We start from the raw sequence: 24,540 nt of genomic DNA, 5'->3' as shown, positions 1-24,540 counted from the left end.
CATCTTCTCTCTGTGAACAACTTGGAAATGAGTATTTATTTTCTTAATCAGAAACCACCTTTTCTGCCTTTAAGGATTATATTCATCTGCTACATCCCTGGTGTCAAGTCAATGTTGGTTCCTGTCGATTTATGCTGGGACGGTGTTACCTGGTTACAGGAGAGGGGCAGAAGGTAAACCGCATTTAAGTGATGAATAAACTTTAGTGCAAGGAGGACACTTAGTTTCCATCTAACTAGGTTGGAGGTTGTGGGAGGCATAGAATCCTCCAGATAAGGATGAAGAAGACTACTAGTGAGCGAGGGGTACGATTTACCTGTGGAGAATGTTCAGCTTCAGGTATTTTGCACATTAGTTAGGACACAAGAAAATATGAAGGAGAAAACAGTAAAACGCTCCTGCCCCTATGCAGGTGTTTTTAGGGATACGTTTGGTAAATAGAATGTATTTTGTTTGTTTGTTTTGTTTTATTTTGTTAACCCTCACCCAAGGATATTTTTCCATTGATTTTTAGAGAGAGTGGAAGGGAGGGAGAGAGAGAGAGAAACATTCATGTGAGAGAGACACATCAATTGGTTGCACAACTGGGGCTGGGGATCTGATCAAACCTGTAACTCAGGGATATATGCCCTTGACCAGAATCGAACCTGAGACCCTTCAGTCCATGGGCCAATGTTCTAACCGCTGAGCCAAACCACTCAGAGCTAAAATGTATTTCTTAATTACATTGCTTTCAGTTTATCTTTTATTTTTTTGTAATGTGTTTTTTTGTTTCCCCTTTATGGTAATTTACATTTCTAATTATTTTCCCTGACATCTGTAAATCTTCAAAAAGTCATATATTCACCACTCAAACTCCACGAATGTTAACATGTTGCTACAGTTGCTTTATTACATATTTATCTATTATTTAATTAAATTTACTTTTTAATTAATAGCATTGAAGTTAAAACATGAGATAAAGAAAATATTAAATAGAGATTAAAATGACAAATTATGAATGTAGTCAACAATCTTAAATAATTTTGGTTGGGCCCTGGCCAGTTTGGCTCAGCAGTTAGAGCATCGGCCTGCAGACCAATGAGTTTGATTCTGGCCAAGGGCAGGTATCTCGGTTGCAGTTGGGTCCCCGGCCCTGGTCAGGGTTGTGCATAAGGCAGCCAAGCGATGTCTCTTTCACATCAATGTTTCTCTCTCTGGAGGCAGCCAATCGATGTCTCTTTTACATTAATGTTTCTTTCTCTCTCTCCCTCCCTCCCTCCTACTCAATCTGACGATAAATGGAAAAGTATCCTACAGTGAAGATTTTAAAAATAATAATAATAATTTTGGTTGTTTTTTTTACTTTCTTTACCACATGAGTCCCTAAAATTGGAACAATCCAATATAAGTCACTTTGTATTCTTTTATTTCTCTAGGCTCTAGAATGTTTCTGCCAGGCAGCATCTGAAGTGGGCAAAGAGGAATTCTTGGATCGCTTGATCCGGTCAGAGGATGGAGAGATTGTTTCCACCCCCAGGCTGCAGTATTATGATAAGGTACATTATGTCATGGTTTTGCCTCTTTTTTCATCACCCTGTGTAGAAATTTATTTGAAATGCATTGGTATTTTTGGAGAAAAATTACATAAAAATGTAATCAGTCTCTGAATTCCCAATTAAAGAGAAAATGAATTTGCCTAGAGAAATTAAAGAAACAAATGCTTAATTAAGTGATCAGTGTTTTTAACTTAAATGATATCATTTTACTAACCCAGTCATTAGAATTTTATTATTTAAGATCAGTCTTGCCTGATAACTCTAAGAATTAAGTTGCAATGCTATGATTAGCCTTAGTTTATGATTTGGTCCCTGAGCTTTGTTCCTGCCACTCTTTCCTCTGGTCACTCAGCTGTAATGAGAGTGGCCTTCTTACTGACTCATACAAGCCGAGCACATACTCGGTTCCTTCCAGAGCCTTTCTGCCTGCCATTCCCTTAGCCTGGGATGTTCTTCCCCACAGTAGTCCACTTTCTCATGCCCTCACTGCATTCAGGTTTCGGCCCACGTGTCACCTCCCTGCCTCCCCGACATAGAATAACTTGTGCTCGTGCTGCCCTTCGTGCTTGCTCCCCCTCCCTCACGTGCAGACACAGGCACCGTCGGCAGTCTCCTGGCCGTGCTTTATTTTTCTTTATTACACTTAACCATGCTACCTATGTGGTGTTACCTGGATTTCCCACCAAAATGGAAATGCAACAAGGGCATCTTCACTGTTTTGTTCATTGCTTATTCTTTATTATTTTAGAGAGAAAGGAAGGGAGAGGGAGAGAGAGAAACAGAAAAATCTATGAGAGAGAACATCGATTGGCTGCCACTGGGGATTTGGCCCACAACCTGGGCACATGCCCTGGCCGGGAATTGAACCGGCAACCTCTTGCTGCACCGGTCGATGCTCAACCCCTGAGCCACACCAGCCAGGCTAAATACATTTTTATTGAATTTTTAGAGAGAAATAGAAACATCAATATGAGAGAGAAACATCGATTGGCTGCCTCCTGCATGTCCCCTGATGACTGGGAATTGAACTGGAACCTCTCAATCCATCCATTGAGCCATACCAGCCGGGCCTGAAATAGATTTATAGCTATTAATTACATTCTACCATCTTATTAAGGAGAAAATTATTTTGAATTTTAAATAAGGATATTTAATCTGAAGCCAGATAGATTGAATGAATCAATAAAACCCTTGAAATTAGGTGCAAAATATTGTTTGTAGTTTTCTCTGTGGAGAGGCTTCATGGCTTTTATTAGAAGAAATTCAGTGATTCCAAAAACACCAAGAATCACTCTGCAATGGACCCCAAAGTGGAACTTGGAAAGGAAATACTAGAACTCTCACGGAAGAAATAAATCTAGATATGCTCATATTTATCCTAAGGATTGACGCTGATGCCTTTACTGGGTCCTTTCTTACTTGAGACTACCTCTACTTGGTCTCGGGTAGACCTGAGGAAAGAGTGAGTGTCACAGTTAGGAGTGGGGGTGCATAGTGACACCCTCATCCACTTGATTTCAGTAGGTTAGCCTTGCCTGGTTAAATTGATTTATATATTATATTGCATAATTTTAATGAAAATTGCCTTTATAATTTGGACTTGCTTTTAAAAATTCCTGCAAAGAAACCAGATTGGAGATACTAACAAAGTACAAGCAAGTGTGGAAAGTTTAGGGCTGATACTTCTACCTTTGATACAGGTTTTTCATCAGCCATATTGCCAAGTAAAAATGGTGACCTTTTTTTTTTATTCTCACCCAAGGACATTTTTGCATTTATTGTCAGACAGGGCGGGAGGGAAGGAGGGAGGAAGGAAGAGAGAGAGAAACATCAATGTGAGAGAGACACATTGAGTGGTTGCCACCCACACAACCCCAAACAGGGCCAGGGACAAACCACAACCAAGGCACGCGTCCTTAGCAGGAACCGAACCTGCGACTCTGGTCCACAGGCCAATGCTCTAACCACTGAGCAGAACCAACCAGGGCAAAAATGGTGACCATTTATAATCAGATCTGACAAGAATCGGCCAAAAAATTGAACTTTTCAGGAATGCTATTTTAAGATCTAAGTAAGTGTGCCTTGAATTGAAATGTCAATTCAAGATAGTACGAAACCATAAAAATTATCAAGACACTGATGATTAAAATGGATCTAGAGACATGGAAGTAGGGAACAGACTGACAAACCTCAGAGGGAAGGGGTATTGGGGGCGTGGGAAGAGATAAACCAAAGAACTTATATGCATATATGCATAACCAGTGAATACAGACAATAGAGTGGGGAAGGCAGGAAGGGGATGGGATTGGAGAGAGTCAATGGGGGAAAGAGGGGATATCTGTAATACTTTCAACATTAAGGTTTTTTTTATTTTTTTTTATTTTTTTTTTATTTTTTTATCTTCACCCGAGGATATTTTTCCATTTTTTGTACAGATAGAGTGGGAGGGAAAGAGAGGAAGGGAGAGAGAGAAACATCGACATGAAGGGACACATCGAGTGGCTGCCACCCACACGACCAACCAGGGCCGGGGACAAACTGCAACCGAAGTACCTGCCCTTAGCGGGAACCGAACCCGGGTCTCTCCGGACCGCAGGCCGACGCTCTAACCGCTGAGCCAAACTGGCCAGGGCTAAGGTTTTTTTTTAAATTATTGAGACATTAGCCCAGCCTGTGTGGCCCAGTGGTAGAGCACCGACCTATGTACAAGATGTTGCTGGTTCAATTCCTGGTCAGGGCACATGCCCAAGTTGTGGGCCAAATCCCCAGTGTGGGGCATGTAGGAGGCAGCCGATCAGTGTTCTCTCTCATTGGTGTTTCTATCTCTCTCTTCCTTTTCCTTCCCCTCTCTCTAAAATCAATCAAGAAAAGAAATTTTTAAGGGGGAAAAAAAAAGACATTAAGCACCTTAGTCACCTGTAGTGTGGAGTATAAATTGGTTGCAACCGCTTTGGGGTACTATCAGTATCTAGTAGTGCCAATCATTGAGATACTCTAGGACCAAATAATTGCAGTTCTAAATCTATCCAGACAGACATACATATTTACCAAAAGAGATGCATAATTATGTTACAAGCAGCATATTCATAAAAGTCATGTACTAGAAACAACCCAAGTGTTCATTAATAGAATTAATTGGTGAATTATGGTAAATGCTTTCAGTGAAATGAATTGCTCTATGTAATAATGTAGATCATTCTACAAACATGTTAACCAAAAGAAGGCAGACACACAAAAATACATACAATAAGATTCTGTTTTCATTAAATTTAAAACAAAACTATTAAAAGTCTATAATATCCCGGCCGGTGTTGCTCAGTACTTGAGCATCAACCCATGCACCAAGAGGTCGCAGGTTTGATTCCCAGCCGTGGCACATACCCAAAGTTGTGGGCCAAATCCCCAGGAGTGGGGGCCATGCAGGAGGCGGCCAATCGATGTTCTCTCTCATCCTTGTTTTTATCGCTCCCTCTCCCTCTTTCTCTCTCAAATCAATAAAGGAAATAAAATTTTTTTAAATAAATTAATTGATTTTTTAAAAAGTCAGCAATAGCTAGAAGGAGTCACACAGGGGCCTTAGAGTGCTGATAGCATTCTTAATTTGGGTGCTGGTAACATGGATATGTTTATTTGATGAACAGTCAGCCAGTTATGTACTTAGGATTTGTGTACATTTTTTTTTTCTTTATTGATTTTAGAGGGAGGAGGGAGAGATGGAAACATCGATGAGAGAGAACATTGATTGGCCGCCTCCTGCTTGCCCCCCACTGGGGATTGGGCCCACAACCTGGGCTTGTGCTCTGACCAGGAATCGAACCGGCAACCTCTTGATACCTGAGTTGACGCTCAACCACTGCACCACACCGGCCGAGCAGATTTGTGTACATTTCTAAATATATGTTATACGTTAGTGAAAAGTATAACCTTAAAAAAAAACTGAACATCCAGAACAAAATGATGTGTTTGGTATTAATAAAGAAAAGAAAGCAAATGATATGTAAGTACTAATAAATAAAAATTTTATCTTATCTTTATAAACTCATGTTTTGAGTGTTTTATACACACAAATTAGAGAAACGGGTGTATATACATAAATACATGAGCACATGTCTAGAATGTACACAGATATTGTTTATAGGGTGGACAATTTTTAAAAGTTTGAAGAGCACTGTTTTTTGTTGTACTAGAAATTGGTTATGTCAAATATAAACATAATCTGTTTAGGGTTTTTATAAGGCTGTGGTGTTATTTTATTTCTTTAAATTCATCTATGATCCAAATAGTTAGTATGAAAAATTAGTAGTGGAATTGCATTTGTTCCTTTATTCAGCAAATACTGAGCGCCTCCTATGTACTAAACACTAAGGACAGAGCTGTGAACAGAAAGACCAATAGAAAGTTTTACAGTGAGCCTGGCCAGTGTGGCTCAGTGGATTAAGCATCATCATCCCATGCACCAGTAGATCATGGTTAGATTCCAATCAGAGCACATGCCCAGGTTGCGGGCTCAATCCCCATTAGGGGGCCTGCAGGAGGCAGCCAGTTGATGTTTCTCTCTCTCCCCCTCTCTCTTTCTTTCTCTGAAATCAATAAAAAATAAAAATAAAGTTTTACGACGAGTTTATTATTTAACAGCAGAATCTAAAAGAAAATCTCAAATATTGACCCAAAAACCCTGCTCATCTTGTCGGCACCTTTGATTTAATCTTTATCTTACCCAGTTATCTAATGGATTTAAAATCACATTTCAATTTGAAGCGCATTAGCATACTAACTTTAATGGGAGTTTCTTCTATTCCTCCTTAGGTTTTGCGTCTACTAGACGTTGTTGGTTTGCCTGAACTGGTTATTCAATTGGCTACATCCGCAGTAACTGAAGCAGGTGATGACTGGAAGAGTCAGGTAAGAAGCAGCTATAATCCAGTTATTTCTCAGGAGGTTGGTCATAAATGTGATATTTTAATTTCTGTTATTTCTTTTTTCCTGTATTTGATATTTAGGCTACTTTAAGGACATGCATTTTCAAACATCATTTGGATTTGGGTCACAGTAGCCAAGCATATGAAGCCTTAACTCAGATTCCTGATTCCAGCAGGTAGTCAATCTGAGTCTTTTTTAGAGAAGGGGATTTATTTAAACCGCTAAGACAGTTTACCCTCATCTCCCTTTCTTTCCTTCTAGGCAGTTAGATTGTTTACGGCAGCTGGTGGTAGTTCTTTGTGAACGCTCACAACTGCAGGATCTTGTAGAGTTTCCTTACGTTAATCTGCATAACGAGGTAATTTATGTATCCACTGATGACTGGACACAACTGTGTTGATTGTCGTGATGGCTACTAACTTTGATGTCTGATTGCTTCCTCTTCCTTAGGTTGTGGGAATAATTGAATCACGAGCTAGAGCTGTGGACCTCATGACCCATAATTACTATGAGCTTCTCTATGCCTTTCACATCTATCGCCACAATTACCGAAAGGGTGAGCACTTGAAGCAGAGTCTTTGTTGGAGGCAACCTTATTAGTTTAATCTTGTTTTACGAATATATTTTGCGTTTGAGTCAAATAATTTTTACATTAATTTTACTATTGGATGAGTATTCTCTATAAGCATTTGGGAAAATGATATTTAAAGACAAAATTGGCTTCACTTTATTAATTTTTAGAGAGAGAGGAAGGGAGAGGGAGAGACAGGTAGAACCTCGATGAGAGAGGACATCGACTGGCCGCCTCCTTCATGCCCCCAACTGGGCATGTGCCCTGACTGGGAGTTGAACTGGTGACCTCTTGGTGCATGGGTCGATGCTCAACCACTGAGCTATACTGGCCTGGCTAGCTTCACATTTTTTAAGATTACCTGTTACCCTTAAAGATAGGCACTTACTCCAATTCTGGAACATTCTCGGGGTATTTACAGTAATATGACTGTCTGTTATTAAAAAAAATTTTTTTATTGATTTGAGAGAGAGAGAAAGGGAGATGGAGAGAGGGATAGAAACACCGATGAGAGAGAACATCGACTGGCTGCCTCCTGCATGCCCCTACTGGGGATCGGGCCCACAACCTGGGCATGTGCCCTGACCGGGAATTAAACCGGCAACCTCTTGGTGCATGAGTCGGTGCACAAACCACATAGCCACACCGGCTGGGCTCTTCTGTCTGGTTTTAAACAAAATTTTTTCATTAGAGGCATCTTGAATTCTTGTGGCTGGTTTTGAGTTCCTGTGCCATTTTGCCATGGGCCTTCTCTCTTATTTATTTTTGTTGATCTTTTTTGAGAATAAGTTGTAAACATTGTGACTAAATAGATAAATACTTCAGATGCATCTCCTAAGGAACATTTTTTTACATAAACTCAATACAATTATCAAATTAAGGAAATGTAGCAAATTAATTTTGTGAATCAAATGTAAATGTAGTGTTATTGTTCGATGTGCTGCTCATATTTAAATTGTGCCAATTGTTGCCTTGATCGGTTTGGCTCAGTAGTTAGAGCTTTGGCCCATGGACCAATGAGTCTCAGGTTCAATTCTGGTCAAGGGCACATGCCTCAGTTGTCCTGGTCTGGGTTGTGTGGGAGGCAGCCAATCAATGTCTCGCTCACATCAATGTCTCTCTCTCTCCCTCCCCCTCTCTCCCTCCCACTGTATCTAAAGATAAAAGGTAAAATATCCTCAGGTGAGGATTTAAAAAAAATAATAAAAGTAAATAAATTGTATCAGTGATTTTCTTTAATAGCAAATTCCTCCCATACTATGGCTGTCTTCATCCCCGACCTAGGATCACATATCGTATATTTGTCATATCTCTTTAGTCTCCTTTAATCTGACGCACTTCTTTTAGCCTTACTTTGCCTTGGATGACATTGCTATTTGGAAGAATTTCGGCCAATCATGTTTGTAGAATGTATCTTAATTTGTTTGTTTGTTTTTTATCCTCACCTGAGGACAATTTTCCATTTTTTTGTTCAGATAGAGTGGGAAGGAGAGAGAAAAAGAGAAACATCAACGTGAAAGGGACACATCGAGTGGTTGCCACCTGCAAGACCTAACCAGGGCCGGGGACAAATGTAGAATGTATCTTAATTTGGATATGTATGATGACTGAGGAAGTCTTTATCAGAACAGCTAAAACGAGATAAGCATTGTACTTCCTCTTTTGAACAGCTGATGTTTTTATACCATTTTCACTCAGAATTTTTCATTAAGTTTCTTGCTGATTTTCATTGGAAAGAATGGATGAAAATAATTTGTAGACATATTCTTAATATTCCTAATGGCAAAATATGTTTGCATATTCTTTATTTTCTTGAATCATACAGACAGGGAAATAGTAGTTTAAAATCTCCTATTGTGCCCTGGCCGGTTTGGCTCAGCGGTTAGAGCATCAGCCTGGGGACCAGAGAGGCCCGGGTTCAGTTCCCGCTAGGGGCACGTACCTCGGTTGCAGTTTGTCCCCGGCCCCCATTGGGGTCGTGTGGGTGGCAACCGCTCGATGTGTCTCTCTCACATTGATGTTTCTCTCTCTCTCTCTCCTCCTCCCTCTTTCCCTCCCACTCTATAGCTCAAGATAAAATGCAAAAGTGTCCTCAGGTGAGGATTAAAAAAAATAATAATAATAAAAAAATAAAAATAAATAAAATCTATTGTTTGCTTTCACAAAAAGAACATCCCATACATCAGCCTGATTAAGACCAGTTTAACGGGATAAATGTTTAGGTCTTTCTGGAGCAAGGCAGTTCTAACAAAATGTCTTACATAATGCAGGCAACTCAAAAATATTTATTGGAATGAAAAATAGTTTCATTCAAAAACTGAAAGAGAATTTTTTTAATGCTGTTTGGTTTCTGAAGTCCTGTGCTATCTCAAAAAAAAAAATTGTATTATTCAATATCTTATTGAACCTGTGTAACTAAAGTATTGTAAAAGTAAGACTCTGTGTTCTTAAACAGAGAATCCAAACATTTTTTGATCTCCGAATCCTGGGTGGAGATAAGTGACAACTAGGCTGAGATTAGCTCTCTAAACTAGTCTTCTGTCCTGTCTGGAAATGTAGTATCTAAAAGTCAAAAGTAACATTTTACATGATGGGAGAGAAAGGGGTTTTTTAATTGTGGTAAAGTACCCACAACATAAACTACTGTCTTAAACATTTTTAAGTGTTCAGTAGTGTTAAGTACATTAATGTTACTGTGTAACCAATCTCAAGACCTCTTTGCATCTCACAAAACAGAAACTCTATACTCATTAAATAATTTCCCATTGTTTTTTTAATTTTGTGTTAAAACGTAAGTTGGTAATTTATTGCTTGAAATAATTAGCATATTGCTATTCTAAACGAGTTATTAGCATTAAGAAACAATTATGCCCAGTTTGGCTTAGCAGTTAGAGCGTCAGCTTGTGGACCAGAGAGACCCAGGTTCATTTCCCACTAAGGGCATGTACCTCTGTTGCTGTTTGTCCCTGGCCCCAGTTGGGGTTGTATGGCTGGCAGCCAGTCAAAGTGTCTCTCTCACATCGATGTATCTCTGTCTCTCCCTCCCGTTCTATCTGAAGATAAATGCAAAAATGTCCTCAGGTGAGGATAAAAATAAATAAATAAAATAATTGAAATTTTAAAAAAAAGAAAGAAACAATTAAAGTGGTAAAATACACATAACATTGACCACCTTAACCATTTTTAGTGTATACCTTAGTAGTGTTAAGTACATTCATATTATTGTGCAACTGATCCCCCAAACCTTTTTCATCTTGCAAAACTGAAATTCGGTATCCATAAAACACCTCCCCATTCCCCTTTTTTCCCAGCCCTTAGCAACTACCACCTTACTTTCTGAATTTGGCTATTGAAATCATACAGTATTTTTCTTTCTGTGACTGGCTTGTTTCACTTAGTACATGTAATGTCTTCAAGTTTCATTCTTTTTTAAGATAGAATAGTTTTTTTTTTTTTTTTTTTATCCTCACCATAGGACATTTTTCCATTTTTTGTTCAGGTAGAGTGGGGGGGGGGGAGGAACAGAGAGAGAGAGAATCATCGATGTGAAAGGGACACATCGAGTGGCTGCCACCCGCACAACCGACCAGGGCCGGGGACAAACTGCAACCGAGGTACGCGCCCTTAGCGGGAACCGAACCCGGGTCTCTCAGGACCACAGGTCGACGCTCTAACCACTGAACCAAACCGGCCAGGGCAGAATAGTATTTTATTATATGCACATATCACATTGTATTTGTCCATCAATGGACACTTTGATTGCTTCCATCTTTGTCTGTTGTTTATAATGCTACTATGAACAAGGGTTTACAAATATCTCTTCAAGACTCTGCTTTCAATTTTGGGGGGTATATACCCAAAAGTGGAATTGTTGGATCATAACATAATTATATTTTTAATTTTTTGAGGAACTGTTATACTGTTTTCCACAATGGCTACACTAAATTACATTCCCACCAGCACTGCATGAAGGTTCCAATTTTTATGCATCCTCACCATTTTTGTTAATTTTAACAAAAATTAAACTCAGTTTTGTTTTAAATTTTAATATTTGATAAGTGAAGCAAATTCTCTGTATGTGTCTAAAGAAATGCATTGTTTAAATTCTAATGTCTAATTTGTTATTGCCTCACAGCTGGCACGGTGATGTTTGAGTACGGAATGCGTCTTGGCAGAGAGGTTCGAACTCTCCGGGGACTTGAGAAGCAAGGCAACTGTTATCTGGCTGCTATTAATTGTTTACGACTTATTCGTCCAGAGTACGCGTGGATTGTGCAACCCGCATCTGGTGCAGTGGTATGAAAACTTTTCATCCTGGAATTCAGGAATCATTAAAATTTGTCTGGTTGGTCCTTTCTATGACTTCATTTTGTTTTGTGTCATTTAAAATGTCTTTTGGAACCTGGCCAGTTTGGCTCAGCGGTTAGAGCGTCAGCATGCGGTCCTGAGAGGCCCGGGTTCAGTTTCTGCTAAGGGCGTGTGCCTCGGTTGCAGTTTGTCCCCAACCCTGATCGGTCGTGCGGGTGGCAGCCACTCGATGTGTTCCTTTCGCGTCGATGTTTCTCTCGCTCTCTCGCTCTCTCTCTCTGTTCCTCTCTGTCCCTCCCACTCTACCTGAGCCAAAAATGGAAAAATGTCCTCGGGTGAGGAAAAAAATAAAAATGTCTTTTGGGCCCTGGCCGGTTTGGCTCAGCGGTTGGAGCATTGGCCTGTGGACCAGAGTCCCGGGTTCAGTTCCTGCTAGGGGCACGTACCAAAAAATAATAATAATAAAAATAGAACAAAATAAAATGTCTTCTGGGATATTAGTGAATTTAATCTATTTTTGTAGCAATTCAGTTGTTATATACTACCACCCCTTTAGTTCCCAAGTTCAGAATCACTGTAGGAAGAAGTATTGCAGAGTACTTTTAGAGTTAGACCTGACTAACTTAAGGCTAATTAATTTTTTGCTGTCCAGTTATCCTTTTGCATAAGGTAGAGATGATAATATTAGTATCTATCTTATAGAATTGTTAGGGTATTAAATGAGATAGTCCATGTACAGATTGCTTGGAACTGTGACAGTGCCTGACCTGCAAAAAAGTGCTCAATAAATGGTAGTAGCTGCTTTATTTCATTCATTTTTGTTACTTCAGTCTGCAATTACTGTTTTAAAGGATGTGCACTTTGAGTTTTTTTCTGTCGTGTTGATGTGGTCATATATGCCCAGCTACTTATATTGTATAGTTCCTCCATTTAGCAGGCTGTTTCCCAGAGTTCTGGGTGGAGAATATAACTGCCACCAAGGAAAGTCAAATGGTTTGTACGGAGATCAAGTCAGTGTCCTTGAACTCAGTATGTGTTAGAACTAAGTGAGCCACCTTGGCAAATACTCCGTTTCTTTGTCTGGTAGTTATAGTACCTTTGTAAGAGGAACTGGGCTAGTTTAATCATTTATGTTGAGAAAATTTAAGCAGAAAAGCTCTGGATTCAAATTAAAATAGTAATTTTTCACAGTTAAATACTTTGTGGGTTTTTTGTGTGGTTTTTTTCAGTATGATCGCCCTGGCGCATCACCTAAGAGAAATCATGATGGAGAGTGCACAGCTGCCCCGGGTGAGTCAGGGGTCTCACTCATTCTTTGTGGGACAGTAATTATATTGTTGTATTATAATAGTATTTATTATTTAGACTTATATACATTGTACTGTACTTATATTGTACTATATGTAGTTATACTAAATATTATATATGTCTAGTAGTTATATTGTTGGAAAAATATTGTGAAATTCCTTCTTTTTAGTGTATTCAGTATTTCAACCTGCTAAAGGATGGTTGGTTGGTTGGTTGGTTGGTTGGTTGGTTGGTTGGTTGGTGGCCCTTTAAAAACTTTCCATGGCCCAGCTGGTGTGGCTCAGTGGCTTGAACATTGTCCCATGGACTGAGAGGTCCCAGTTTCATTCCTGATCAGGGCACATGCCCAGATTTCAGGCTCGATCCCCAGTAGGGGGCATGCAGGAGGCAGCCAATCAATGTATCTCTCTTACATCAGTGTTTCTATCTCTTTCTCTCCCTTTCCCTCTCTAAAAAAACATATTTTTTTAAAAAAGAAAACTTTGGCCCTGGCTGGTTTGGTTCAGCAGTTAGAACGTCGGCCTGCAGTCCAGAGAGACCTGGGTTCAGTTCCCACTAAGGGCACGTACCTCAGTTGCAGTTTGTCCTTGGCCCTGGTTGGGTCGTGCGGGAGGCACCCACTCGATGTGTCCCTTTCATGTTGATGTTTCTCTCTCCCTCCCACTCTATCTGAACAAAAAATTGAAAAATGGGTGAGGATATTAAAAAAAAAAAGAAAACTTTGTATGGCTGTATGAGAAATGAAAATGCTATCAAAGTATGTTTTGCTCGGCTGGTGTGACTCAGTGGTTGAGCGTTGACCCATGTACCAAGAGGTTGCTAGTTCGGTTCCTGGTCAGGGCACATGCCCAGGTTATGGGCCTGATCCCCAGTGGGGAGGCGGCCATTTAATGTTCTCTCTCATCGATATTTCTATCTCTCCCTTCCTCACTCTCTCTCTAACATCAATAAAGAAAAAGAAAAAAGTGTGTTTTGACTCTGCCTCTCTCACTTTGGACATGTTCCTTTCTTACTGATAGAACAATAGTATTTTACAGTTATAAGATTTAAATGAAATTATTTGTAAAATACCTTGTAAGCACCTCCTCACTGTAGCTACTATTAGAGTACTGCTTTGATTTGACCCAGATGTATGTGTGAAGCAGGGATGCTGGCTTTATTTTTTAAGTTAGCTTTTATGGAGCCTTCTGTTTTCTCCCCTTGGAAATTAAATGGAAAGTTGCTTAATATTTTGTGGAAATTGACAATTTGAGTGAGTGTCATAGGCACTTCCTTTGTACTTTGAGCATTGAAATTGTTTGTCTTTGGCTGATAGCAAATCGACAGATTGAAATCCTGGACCTGGAAGACCTGGAGAAAGAGTGCTCCTTGGCTCGCGTGCGCCTCGCGTTGGCTCAGCATGAGCCATCAGCGGTTGCTGTTGCAGGTGGGGATGCAGCAGTCTGGGTGCCAATAGCACATCTGAGGGCCAGGCAGTGGACCTTGCAGGCTAGATGGCTATAAAGCTTGTTGTTGTTATTATCCTGAGAAAGTTGTCAACAAACAGTTTGGGGGCTCATTTGCATATGCCTCTGTTGCACTAAGTGGCGCTTTTTCCTTTCCACAGGAAGCTCATCAGCAGAGGAGATGGTGACTCTCTTGGTTCAAGCCGGCCTTTTCGACACTGCCATATCACTCTGCCAGACGTTTAAGCTTCCCTTAACGCCAGTCTTTGAGGGCCTTGCTTTCAAGTATGTGTGATACTGTCTTTTCATAGTCTTCATTTTCTAATGCAAAAATGCTGTTGCTTAGTGTGAAGCAGGGGTCACATGGACCAATATCCTATAAGCCAGTGTTTTTGTTTAGTCCACACAAAGGTGTTTTTTTTTTTTTTCTTTTTTTTCTTTTAGCCCAGCCAGTGTGGCTCAGTGGTTGAGCATCAACCCATGCACCAAGAGGTCGCCAATTCAATTCCCAGTCAGGGCACATGCCCAGGTTGTGGGCCCGATCCCCAGTGAGGGGCATGCAGGAGGCAGCCAATCGATGCTCTCACTCATCGATGTTTCTATCTCTCTCTCCCTCTCCCTTCCTCTCTCTCTAAAATCAATAAAAAGGGGGAAAATTTTTTTAATAAAATTTTTCTTTTAGTTGATTGTGTTTTTTTAAAAATAGTTGATTTATACCTTCTCTTGAGAAGATCTGCCATTCCTGGACCCACATTTCCACATGACAGTAGATAGTCTGGGTTAAGAACAGTGACTTCCGTTTTAGCCAAGGCATGCTTTCTTCAGTACTTTAGGATATCTACTGGCCCCTGGAAACAATCTTGAAAAGTACTCCTTATTGAAGTTACCTTATATCTAGATATTAGTCCAATATTTTGTAAATTGGAAATACTGACTTTCAGAATTTTTCAACATCATTTTCTCTTGAAAGTAAATGATCTCTTAACACTCAGTGGCCTTGTGGGTCACTGAGTTATGTGGCTGTGAGGAGAGAAAACAGCTGATACCTCAGTGGTGAATTTGGCAATAGACTAGAGTTAAAGTTGCCATCTTATCTCTAGTTTTTTGTTTGTTTGTTTGTTTTTTATCCTCACCCCAGGACATTTTTTCATTTTTTGTTCAGAAAGAGCGGGAGGGAGAGAGAGGAAGAGAGAGAGAGAGAGAGAGAAACATCGAAGTGAAAGGGACACATGGAGTGGCTGCCTTCCCGCACGACCCAACCCCAGGGCCAGGGACAAACTGCAACCAAGGTATGTGCCCTTAGCGTAAACCGAACCCGGGTCTCTCTGGACCACAGGCTGACACTCTAACCACTGAACTAAACTGTCCAGGGCTTATCTCTAGTTTTTGTAACAAAATAAGGTGATGCTGCCCTGGCCAGTGTTGCTCTGTTGATTGGGCATCATCCCATGCACTGAAAGGTCGCAGTTCAAGTCCCAGTCCGGGCACATGCCTGGGTTTCAGGCTCAGTCCCCAGTAGGGGGTGTGCAGGATGCAGCTGATCAGTGTTTCACTCTCCGTATTTCTCTCTCTCCCTTTTCCTCTTTCTCCCTCTCCCTCCCTCCCTCTCTAAAACTCAACTAAGAGTCTTTTAAAAACAATACTAATACGGTGGTGCTTTTCAGCAGATTAGTTCATCATGTGTGGAACCATTTTCATTGCAGATGCATCAAATTGCAGTTTGGAGGAGAGGCAGCACAAGCAGAAGCCTGGGCCTGGCTAGCAGCCAATCAGCTCTCATCAGTCATCACCACGAAGGAGTCCAGGTACAGCCCCACTATTCCTCCAACCCTGCGAGGGTTCACCCTCTAGGTACTTCCTTAGGGTACTTAATTAGTGTCTACCTGACTGCTTCAGTGTCTCAGAATCCTTCTCTGACAATGCAGACCCTCAGAAAACTTCCCTTCTTTGAAATGCATTTACAATTTGTATTACGCAATTTAGCACTTTAGAATTGTAGCATTTTACCATTTGGAAGTCTTTTAATCCCTAAATTAACACACCAGAATCACTATTAAAATACAGATTATGAGTTAATGCCCTAGCTTTCTAAATCAGAACTTCTACATGACTGTAGTGTTTGATAGGTTTGGAAACAGTAATCTAAGCCATTTTTCTTATTTTAGAAATTTGGAACAAAGAAGTTAAGTGAATTGTATAGTCAAGTAAATACATGGTCAGTGGGAGAGGAACTATAGGACTCCAGATTATCTAGTTTCTAGTATGACCCTAAAGTCACATTGACCCTAATATTAGGTACCATTTAGCAATATTATTAATTTATTTATTTTTTTCCTCACCCAAGGACATTTTTGCACTTTATCTTGAGATATAGAGTGGGAGGGAAAGAAGGAGGAAGAGAGAGAGAGAGAGAAACACTGATGTGAGAGAGACCCATCGAGTGGTCACCACCCATACGACCCCAACCGGGGCTGGGGACAAACTGTAACTCAGGTACGTGCCCTTAGCGGGAACTGAACTAGGGCCTCTCTGGTCCATGGGCCAACACTCTAACTGCTGAGCCAAACCAGCCAGGGCTATATTATTAATTCAATTGTGAGCTTCTAAAGATTTTTTTCCTTGTAAATACATGCTTTGAATAGTACTATATATATCTATTAAGCATCTGCCCTGGCCAGTGTGGCTCAGCGGTTGGAGCATTGGCCTGTGGACCAGAGTGTCCCGGGTTCGGTTACCGCTAGGGGCACGTACCAAAAAAAAAAAAAAAAAAAGAATCTGGAACTCATTAGTCCTTCCTGCTTTTTTCAAGTGCTACAGATGAAGCATGGCGACTGTTATCAACGTACCTAGAAAGGTACAAAGTCCAGAATAACTTATACCATCACTGTGTAATCAAAAAGCTCTTGTCTCACGGAGTGCCTCTGCCTAATTGGCTTATAAACAGCTATAAGGTAGGTCCTATCTTCACTTGTAGAGAGTAAAAGACTGATCTTTATCATTCTGAATAACTTTATGAGATGATTAAAAAGAAAAAGATAAGAGTAATAATTTAGGGAAATATACATACCTATATACTTTGGGCAGCTTCTCAATCTTAGCTAAAAACTAAACAGTTTATTTTCAATTTCACATGAAGTACTGAGTGATTAAAGTTCTACACGTTAGTGATTAGGTTAATGCCTGGACAGCCTGTATCAGCTTTATTTGGGTAGTGGTCTTCAAAATATATATTCCTGGGCCCCATCCCAGACTTACAGAATCAAGTTTTCTGGAGCTAGGAACCAGGATCTACTATATTTTAATAAGCTCCTAATTTAATTTGATGCACTCTCAAGTTTGAGAAGTACTGTGTCTGAAATACCTTGGAACAATAGGGAAAGAGAGAAATTAGGTTAAAGTCCTAGAAATTGATCCGGTTTTTTTTTTTTTTTTTTTTTTTATCCTCACCCGAGGATATTTTTCCTTTTTTTTTGTACAGATAGAGTGGGAGGGAGAGAGAGGAAGGGAGAGAGAGTGAGAAACATCGACGTGAAGGGACACATCGAGTGGCTGCCACCCGCACGACCAACCAGGGCCGGGGACAAACTGCAACCGAAGTACGTGCCCTTAGCGGGAACCGAACCCGGGTCTCTCCGGACCGCAGGCCAACGCTCTAACCGCTGAGCCAAACCGGCCAGGGCCCTTTTTTTTTTTTAAGTTAGAATGTAGAGAAGGCAGCTAAGATGGGAAAAGTTGGCTGTGATCCAGTCAGAATACAGAAAGCATAAATAATGTAAGTGGAGCCCTTCCAAACTGAGGCTATATTCACTTTTCTGTCACCCTAAGTAAGATACAAATTTAATTTAGGCTTTTAAAGTTGGTGGTTCTTTTAACTTTTGCATTTGTTACTCATTTATTTCTGAAAAGTAATGTAAATATATTGCCTCTTTAGTACTCAGCATTTCTGGGAAGGTTTATTGACTTTTACTACTATGGAAACAAGTAGAAAAAAATTAAAATGTGTCTTACATCACAAATCGGGGGAGGAAGGCCACTTAACAGATGGTGCCTCACAAGGTTTAGAAGGTAACTAGGCTGTTGGGACTCCAAACCATTTCCCAAGATAAGTAAACCAAGGTGCTCACTTATTCATATTAAGAAGTATAAACGCCAGGGAATCTCGACACTCAACATCCTTTGATCATTGCCCAGGTAAGATAGAAACAGGTGGATGTTTCTCCGAGCCCATGTGGCTTTGTATTTGAGCCTCGGCCCATGCAGCAAGAGGTCGCTGGTTTGATTCCTGGTTGGGTATGTGCCCAGCTTGTGGGCCAGATCCCCAGTGGAGGCGTGCAGGAGTTGGCCAGTTGATGTTCTCTCTCATCAATGTTTCTATCTCTCCCTCTCCTTTCCTCTCTCTCTCTAAATTCAATAAAGAAAAAAAAATTTTTTTTAATTTAAAAAAAAAGAAACAGGTACATGTTCTTAATCACTCTTTATAGAAGGTTGATGCCGCTGAGTTGCTCCGCCTGTACTTAAACTATGACCTTTTGGAAGAAGCTGTGGAGTTGGTTTCAGAATATGTGGATGCTGTTCTGGGAAAAGGACACCAGTACTTTGGAATTGAGGTATGTGTGTATACATAATATTTCATTTAATTTTGTATTATACTAAATAAAATCAGGATCAGAAATAAATCAGACTATTGAATAGTGGGTTTAACATTTACTGTTAGTAGTTACACAGCTCGTTTGCTCCGAGATCAGGAACTGGCACTCTAAGAGTCTTCAGTTTCCAGTTTTTAGAATGGGAATACATTTTCTTTTCTCCATCAAAGGAATGTGGCTTTCGCTAGTATTTGGAGGAGGGAGGTAAAAAAGAATAAAATGGTATTTTGTGTGTGCTGAAGACTATGCTGAGTCTCCACCATTGTTTTTTTTTCATTTAATCCTTACAATAGCCTATAAGAGATTGTTTTGTTTTCTTTATTGATTTCAGAGAGAGAGAAAGGGAGAGGGAGAGAGAGATAGAAACATCGATGAGAGAGAACATCGTCCCCTCCTGGGGGTTTGGCCCACAACCTGGGCATGCGCCCTGACCAGGAATCGAACAGGTGACCTCCTGATGCATGGGTTGATGCTCAACCACTGAGCCATACTGGCCAGGCTATGAGAGATTGTTTTACTTTTTTTTTTTTACCCATGAGGAAACAGGCTCAGAGGTTAACTTTAAGTTGCCAAAGCTCACACAGATGGTAAATGGCAAGAGCCATGTCTAAAATCCAAGTCTAGCCCAGGCCAGTTTACCTCAACGGTTAGAGCATCAGCCTGCGGACCAGAGAGTCCCGGGTTCAGTTCCCGCTAAGGGCACGTACCTCGGTTGTAGTTTGCCCCTGGCCCTGCATGGGGTCATGTGAGTGGCAACCAGTCGACGTCTCTCTCTCACATCAATGTTTCTCTCTCTCTCTTCCTCCCTTTCTCCCTCCCGCTTTGTCTGAAGATAAATGCAAAAATGTCCTTGGGTAAGGATAAAAAATAAGTAAAATAAAATAAAAATGTCAGACAAGCCATGGCTGGAGAGCCCTCTTTTGGAGGAGGCCCAGCTGTGATATTCCCGTCAGTTTAAAAAAAAAAAAAAATCCAAGTCTAGTTAACTATAGAGCCAAGCTCCTAAACTCTCAGGAAAGTATTCAGAACTTTGAAAGTTAAGCTTTCCTTTTCCAAATCTTATTTTTCCAGATAATTTGAATCTAAATTTCAGACTGGAAATAGTATCATTCCTTGAAAATTAAGAGAAGTTTTGTTGAGTGTTTAAACTTAAGGGCACCTTTATTCTTTTTTTTTTTTTTTTAAATCCTCACCCAAGGACATTTTTGCATTTATCTTCAGATACAGCAGGAGGGGGGCAGGGGAGAGAAACATCGATGTGAGAGAGACACGTTAACTGGTTTCCACCCACACGACCCCAACCAGAGCCAGGGACAAACTGGAACTGAGGTACGTGCCCTTAGCGGGAACCGAACCCCAGACTCTCCGGTCCACAGGCCAACGCTCTAACCCCTGAGCCAAACCGGCCAGGGCAAGGGCTCCTTTAAGATAAGAGATGAGCCCAGTGTGTGTGGCTCAGTTGGTTGAGCGTTGACCCATGCACAAAGAGGTTGCTAGTTCAATTCCTGGTCAGGGCACATGCCATGTTGTGGGCCAAATCCCCACTAGGGGCATGCAGGAGGTGGCCATTTGATGTTCTCTCTCATAGATGTTTCTCTCTCTCTCTCTCCCTCTTCTTTCCTCTCTCTCTAAAATCAATAAAGAAAAAAAAGATAAGAGATGACATGAATTTAAAAATGTATTTGATTTAATTGAGAAAAGGACAAGTTCCCTAGTTGAAGAGAGAAAGGGAGAGTTCCAAATTTGTGTGTGTGTGCGCGCACACATGCATACACACAATTTCTTATTGTGAAAATAAATAAAGCATTTTATGTCATCAAGGCCTGTGAAAATAACTACCCAGAAAAATGGTCCACTTTTCTGACTTTCTTTAAATAATAGATATTTTGCCCTGGCCGGTTTGGCTCAGTAGTTGGAGCGTTGACCTGCAGACCAGAGAGTCCTGAGTTCGGTTCCCACTAGGGGCATGTACATGAATGAATGAATGAATGAATGATATTTTTCCTTTCAGTTTCCATTGTCTGCGACAGCTCCAATGGTGTGGCTCCCATATTCTTCCATTGATCAGCTTCTCCAAGTGCTGGGAGAAAATAGTGCCAACAGTCACAACATTGCAGTAAGTCAGTCCTTTTCTCTGTACGCCCCTGCACCAGCAGTTACCCTTGACAGCTGGCTCTCCAGTTCTCAAGGAGTAGGGGAGGGCAGAAGCCATGTATTGCCCTTAACATGCTGTCCCAATCCCTTCATATAATGGTTAAATCAGATGTGGCCTGTCAGGTTCTGGGAAGAGAGCTGGGTAATGCATTTATTGAAGATCCTGGTGTAATCTACATATTTAGTAAAAGGCGAAAGATTTATACGTTTTGAAGAAAAACCCTGAAATATATGATAATCTACATATTTAGAAAATTCATTAGGCAAACAAGACTGGAGAATTATATATAGCGGAAGTCCAGTTTATCAGTAGAGTCATAAAGCAGACTTCTAAACTGGACATTGATTAAATGAAGCAGAGTGGCTAACATCTTCAATAGGGGGTAGTCTACTTGGTGAAGTCAAAGTGACTAATAACTTCTGTCTTTTGGAGTCCTTGATATATTATAAAATGGTTTCCTTCTTTTCTCCTACAGCTGTCCCAGAAAATACTTGACAAATTGGAGGACTACCAGCAAAAAGTTGATAAGGCAACACGGGATTTATTATATCGTAGGAACTTGTGATCCAGATGGTTGCCTAGCCTTTGTATCCGCTTGGTGCCTCTTAGGGCTTAATACTTTACCCTACAGGAACTCTGTACTCTAGGCTGATTTTTATACCTGTAAATGGTGTACAACATTCGAGTCTACATTCTGCACAAGAGGGGAGGGCAGAGGAGTCACAGGACCTGCACTTGCTGGCGGTGCTAACACAATTTCTGGTTTCATCCTTGGTCTCCAACAGCTGCTTTTGTATATGATTCACAAGCTTTTTTAGAGTTTATATTTTTTTAAACTACCGAAGACATTCTTTATCTGCAAATTAAAACCCACCTTCACTTTCCAAGATGGGTGATGGTTGTTGGTTTGTTGTAGCTGACCACCAAAAGCAATCACTGTAAATCCTTTCATTTTTGTTTTGTTTTGTTTTGTTTGTATTTCAATGGAATTATTTTGGTCCAGAACTGACATGATGTATTTTCTGTATTGCAAACAGAGGCTAATGATTTTACGTACTCTTTTCATTATTTATTGTGGAGTTTTTCTATGACCTTCAATAAAGTATTAAATAATTTGCCTAGATTAAGCCTAAAAAAAAGACCAGCTGTCAAAGAAGACATCTTATTTTGAATCTGATTCTGAGGCTAAAGTTGAATACTCTTAGCTAAGAAAAAATTAGAAATTCATCATCTATATAAGTAATAGATTTTCAAAGTAAATTCTATTAACTTCTATGATTTATGATAATCAAGCCGGACTTAATCATACAGTTAGTCTAATAATGTATTGGACCAAAATATAAACTTTCCTGGTCAGATTCAAAAGCATTCATGCCCATAAATTTGAGGAAAATGAAAAATCTTGCATTTTATTCTGTATAAACAATCTGTATACTATTTGCTTGTATGCCTTTTGACCTTTCCTGAGTTGTTCTTAAGCCTTTAATTTTTATACTGTCATCACCATATTTACATTATATATTTTAAATAACAAGTGAGTTTCCCTGTGGTGCTGTTATGGGTAAACATTGCGGTGTATGATTCTTTTTTTACTGTAATTCTGCCATGATGACTATGAAGCGTTTGATGCAATTAGGGACTGGGAGAGCCCTTATCCTCCCAGCACTATAAACCTGTGGCTTCCAACTACAGCAAGAAATACATTTTGGCCCTGGCCAGTTTTGCTCAGCAGTTGGAGCATCAGCCTGCAGACCAGAGAGTCCCGGGTTCAGTTCCCGCTAGGGGCACATACCAAAAAAAGAAAAGAAATACGTTTTGACCTATATACACATTTATAACCAAAAGAAAAGAAAGGTTTCACAAAATATGTATCCTCTTACTATTTTCCTGAGTGACCAATGGATCATAACCCACAGTCTGGAAAATATCAAAACCCAGTTGTTGCCATTTCTAAAGGACAAGTAGCTGGAGACCGGTGCTGCTGAAGAAACCTATCCATTTGCATTGCTGATCAAAGCAGTGGTTGCCATGGTGGCAGTGCATAACACACTGACCAGCTTTTCCTGTCCTCATTATTCTAGTTCAAGACACAGAACCCATAATGGAGCCAACCCAGCTCTTCTGTCCATTTTCTTCCACTTTCTTTACTTTGATTCTCAACCAGTATAGAAGGTGCCCACATTTTTCCACTTTTCTCACCTCTTTGGGTCTGCTTTTTTTTTTTTTCTGGACCATTTTATTTTTTTCTTTATTGGTTTTTAGAGAGGAGGGGAGAGGGAGAGAGAGAGAGAAACACTGATGAGAGAAAACATCGATTGGTCTCCTCCTGCACACACCCCCACTGGGCCACTGGGGATTTGGCCCACAACTTGGGCATGTGCCCTGACTGGGATTCCAACCAGCGACCTCTTTGTGGCTCAACCACTGAACCACACCGGCTGGACTGGACCATGTGATATTTTAATAATAGCTTCATTATTTCTTGTTTTTTCCCACTCAGATTTTTCTGACTATGAAGTACTATTAAAATTTGGGCTCCTTCCTTTTTTAGTCCTTAACTACAATTAAATAAAGGTCTGACGCCCTGGCCAGTTTGGCTCAGCAGTTAGAGCGTTGGCCCGTGGTCTGGAGATTCCCGAGTTCGGTTCCCGCTAAGGGCACGTACCTTGGTTGCTATTTGTCCCTGACCCCGTGGGTGGCAACCGGTTGATGTGTCTCTCATCGATGTTTCTCTCTCTCCCTCCTGCTCTATCTGAAGATAAATGTAAAAATGTCCTCAAGTGAGGAAAACAAAAATAAAAATAAAGGCCTGACTCTTAGAGGAAAACTTCATAGTTAAATAACAAAATGTAACTAATAAGCCCTATCTTAACCAGCTATGACAATAAAATTAGGTATTTCTGTTAATAGAATTTGGCCATTCTTACCAATTTTATCACTGATTTTTGAGATCTTCCAAGAAAGCTTATATATTCCACAAAGCCATCTTGGTGATATATATTGTCACCTCTGCCAACCCTCTTTGTAAAACAACTTGCAAGCCTCTGGGCTCAGTTAACCAGTTCACTGCTGGCTCCCCATTCTGATTCCCTCCCAATGTCCAGGCTGTGTTGTTTCCTAAAACTTCACTGAGCACTTAACGGATAAAGAAAAAAGCTTAAACACCTGGTACAAGATGTGGAACCATCTTGTTATGGAAACCATCAACTGCCCATCCCCACAGATTCTGCTATTGGCCACTCTTTGTTCCCAATATGCTCTGGTGTGGCAGATACCAACATTTCTCTCTAGGGAAGGTAAATGCAAGGGGGATTTATTTAGCAAATGAAAAGTATCAGTGAACACATTCTAGGTAACAATTTACCTCAAACTACATATTTTTCTAGTAGAACAGTATAAATTATAGAAAGTTCTGAAGTTTCCTTTTAATCTGTTTTTTCCAAGTGTGTACCTAAAAACAAAGATAATCCTGTATAATTTTTTTTCTCAAGAGAGACCTTAATATAATGTAGTTATTATTAACCACCAAGCCACAACAATATACCTTTCTACATGTCTGCACTGAACTCCATCATCAAAAGGTAAATTTATTGTTCAAAGGACCTATGCTAGTCTCTATGGGCTAAAAGTAAGTATTTCTTCCAGTAAA

The 24,540-nt window shown here is 40.3% G+C and overlaps 1 protein-coding gene across 1 annotated transcript in view; it reads left to right on the top strand.

Moving 5' to 3' along the window:
- Positions 1-22,455, top strand: part of NUP160 (nucleoporin 160) — a 46,979-nt gene extending 24,524 nt beyond the window's left edge. The window contains exons 22-36 of the mRNA XM_036260229.1: positions 75-173; positions 1,419-1,538; positions 6,345-6,440; positions 6,539-6,633; positions 6,720-6,816; positions 6,909-7,014; positions 11,165-11,325; positions 12,567-12,627; positions 13,961-14,071; positions 14,252-14,375; positions 15,794-15,895; positions 16,900-17,041; positions 18,572-18,697; positions 20,748-20,852; positions 21,367-22,455. Coding sequence (XP_036116122.1) covers positions 75-173; positions 1,419-1,538; positions 6,345-6,440; positions 6,539-6,633; positions 6,720-6,816; positions 6,909-7,014; positions 11,165-11,325; positions 12,567-12,627; positions 13,961-14,071; positions 14,252-14,375; positions 15,794-15,895; positions 16,900-17,041; positions 18,572-18,697; positions 20,748-20,852; positions 21,367-21,456 — 1,635 coding nt within the window. The 3' untranslated portion in view covers positions 21,457-22,455. The remainder of the gene's footprint in view (positions 1-74; positions 174-1,418; positions 1,539-6,344; positions 6,441-6,538; positions 6,634-6,719; positions 6,817-6,908; positions 7,015-11,164; positions 11,326-12,566; positions 12,628-13,960; positions 14,072-14,251; positions 14,376-15,793; positions 15,896-16,899; positions 17,042-18,571; positions 18,698-20,747; positions 20,853-21,366) is intronic.
- Positions 22,456-24,540: the final 2,085 nt, after the last annotated feature.

Source organism: Molossus molossus, unplaced genomic scaffold (assembly GCF_014108415.1).
Source record: "Molossus molossus isolate mMolMol1 unplaced genomic scaffold, mMolMol1.p scaffold_m16_p_13, whole genome shotgun sequence".
Taxonomy (NCBI): Eukaryota; Metazoa; Chordata; class Mammalia; order Chiroptera; family Molossidae; genus Molossus; species Molossus molossus.
Note: the sequence above shows the minus strand (reverse complement) of the source record. Positions and strands in the feature narration are given on the sequence as shown.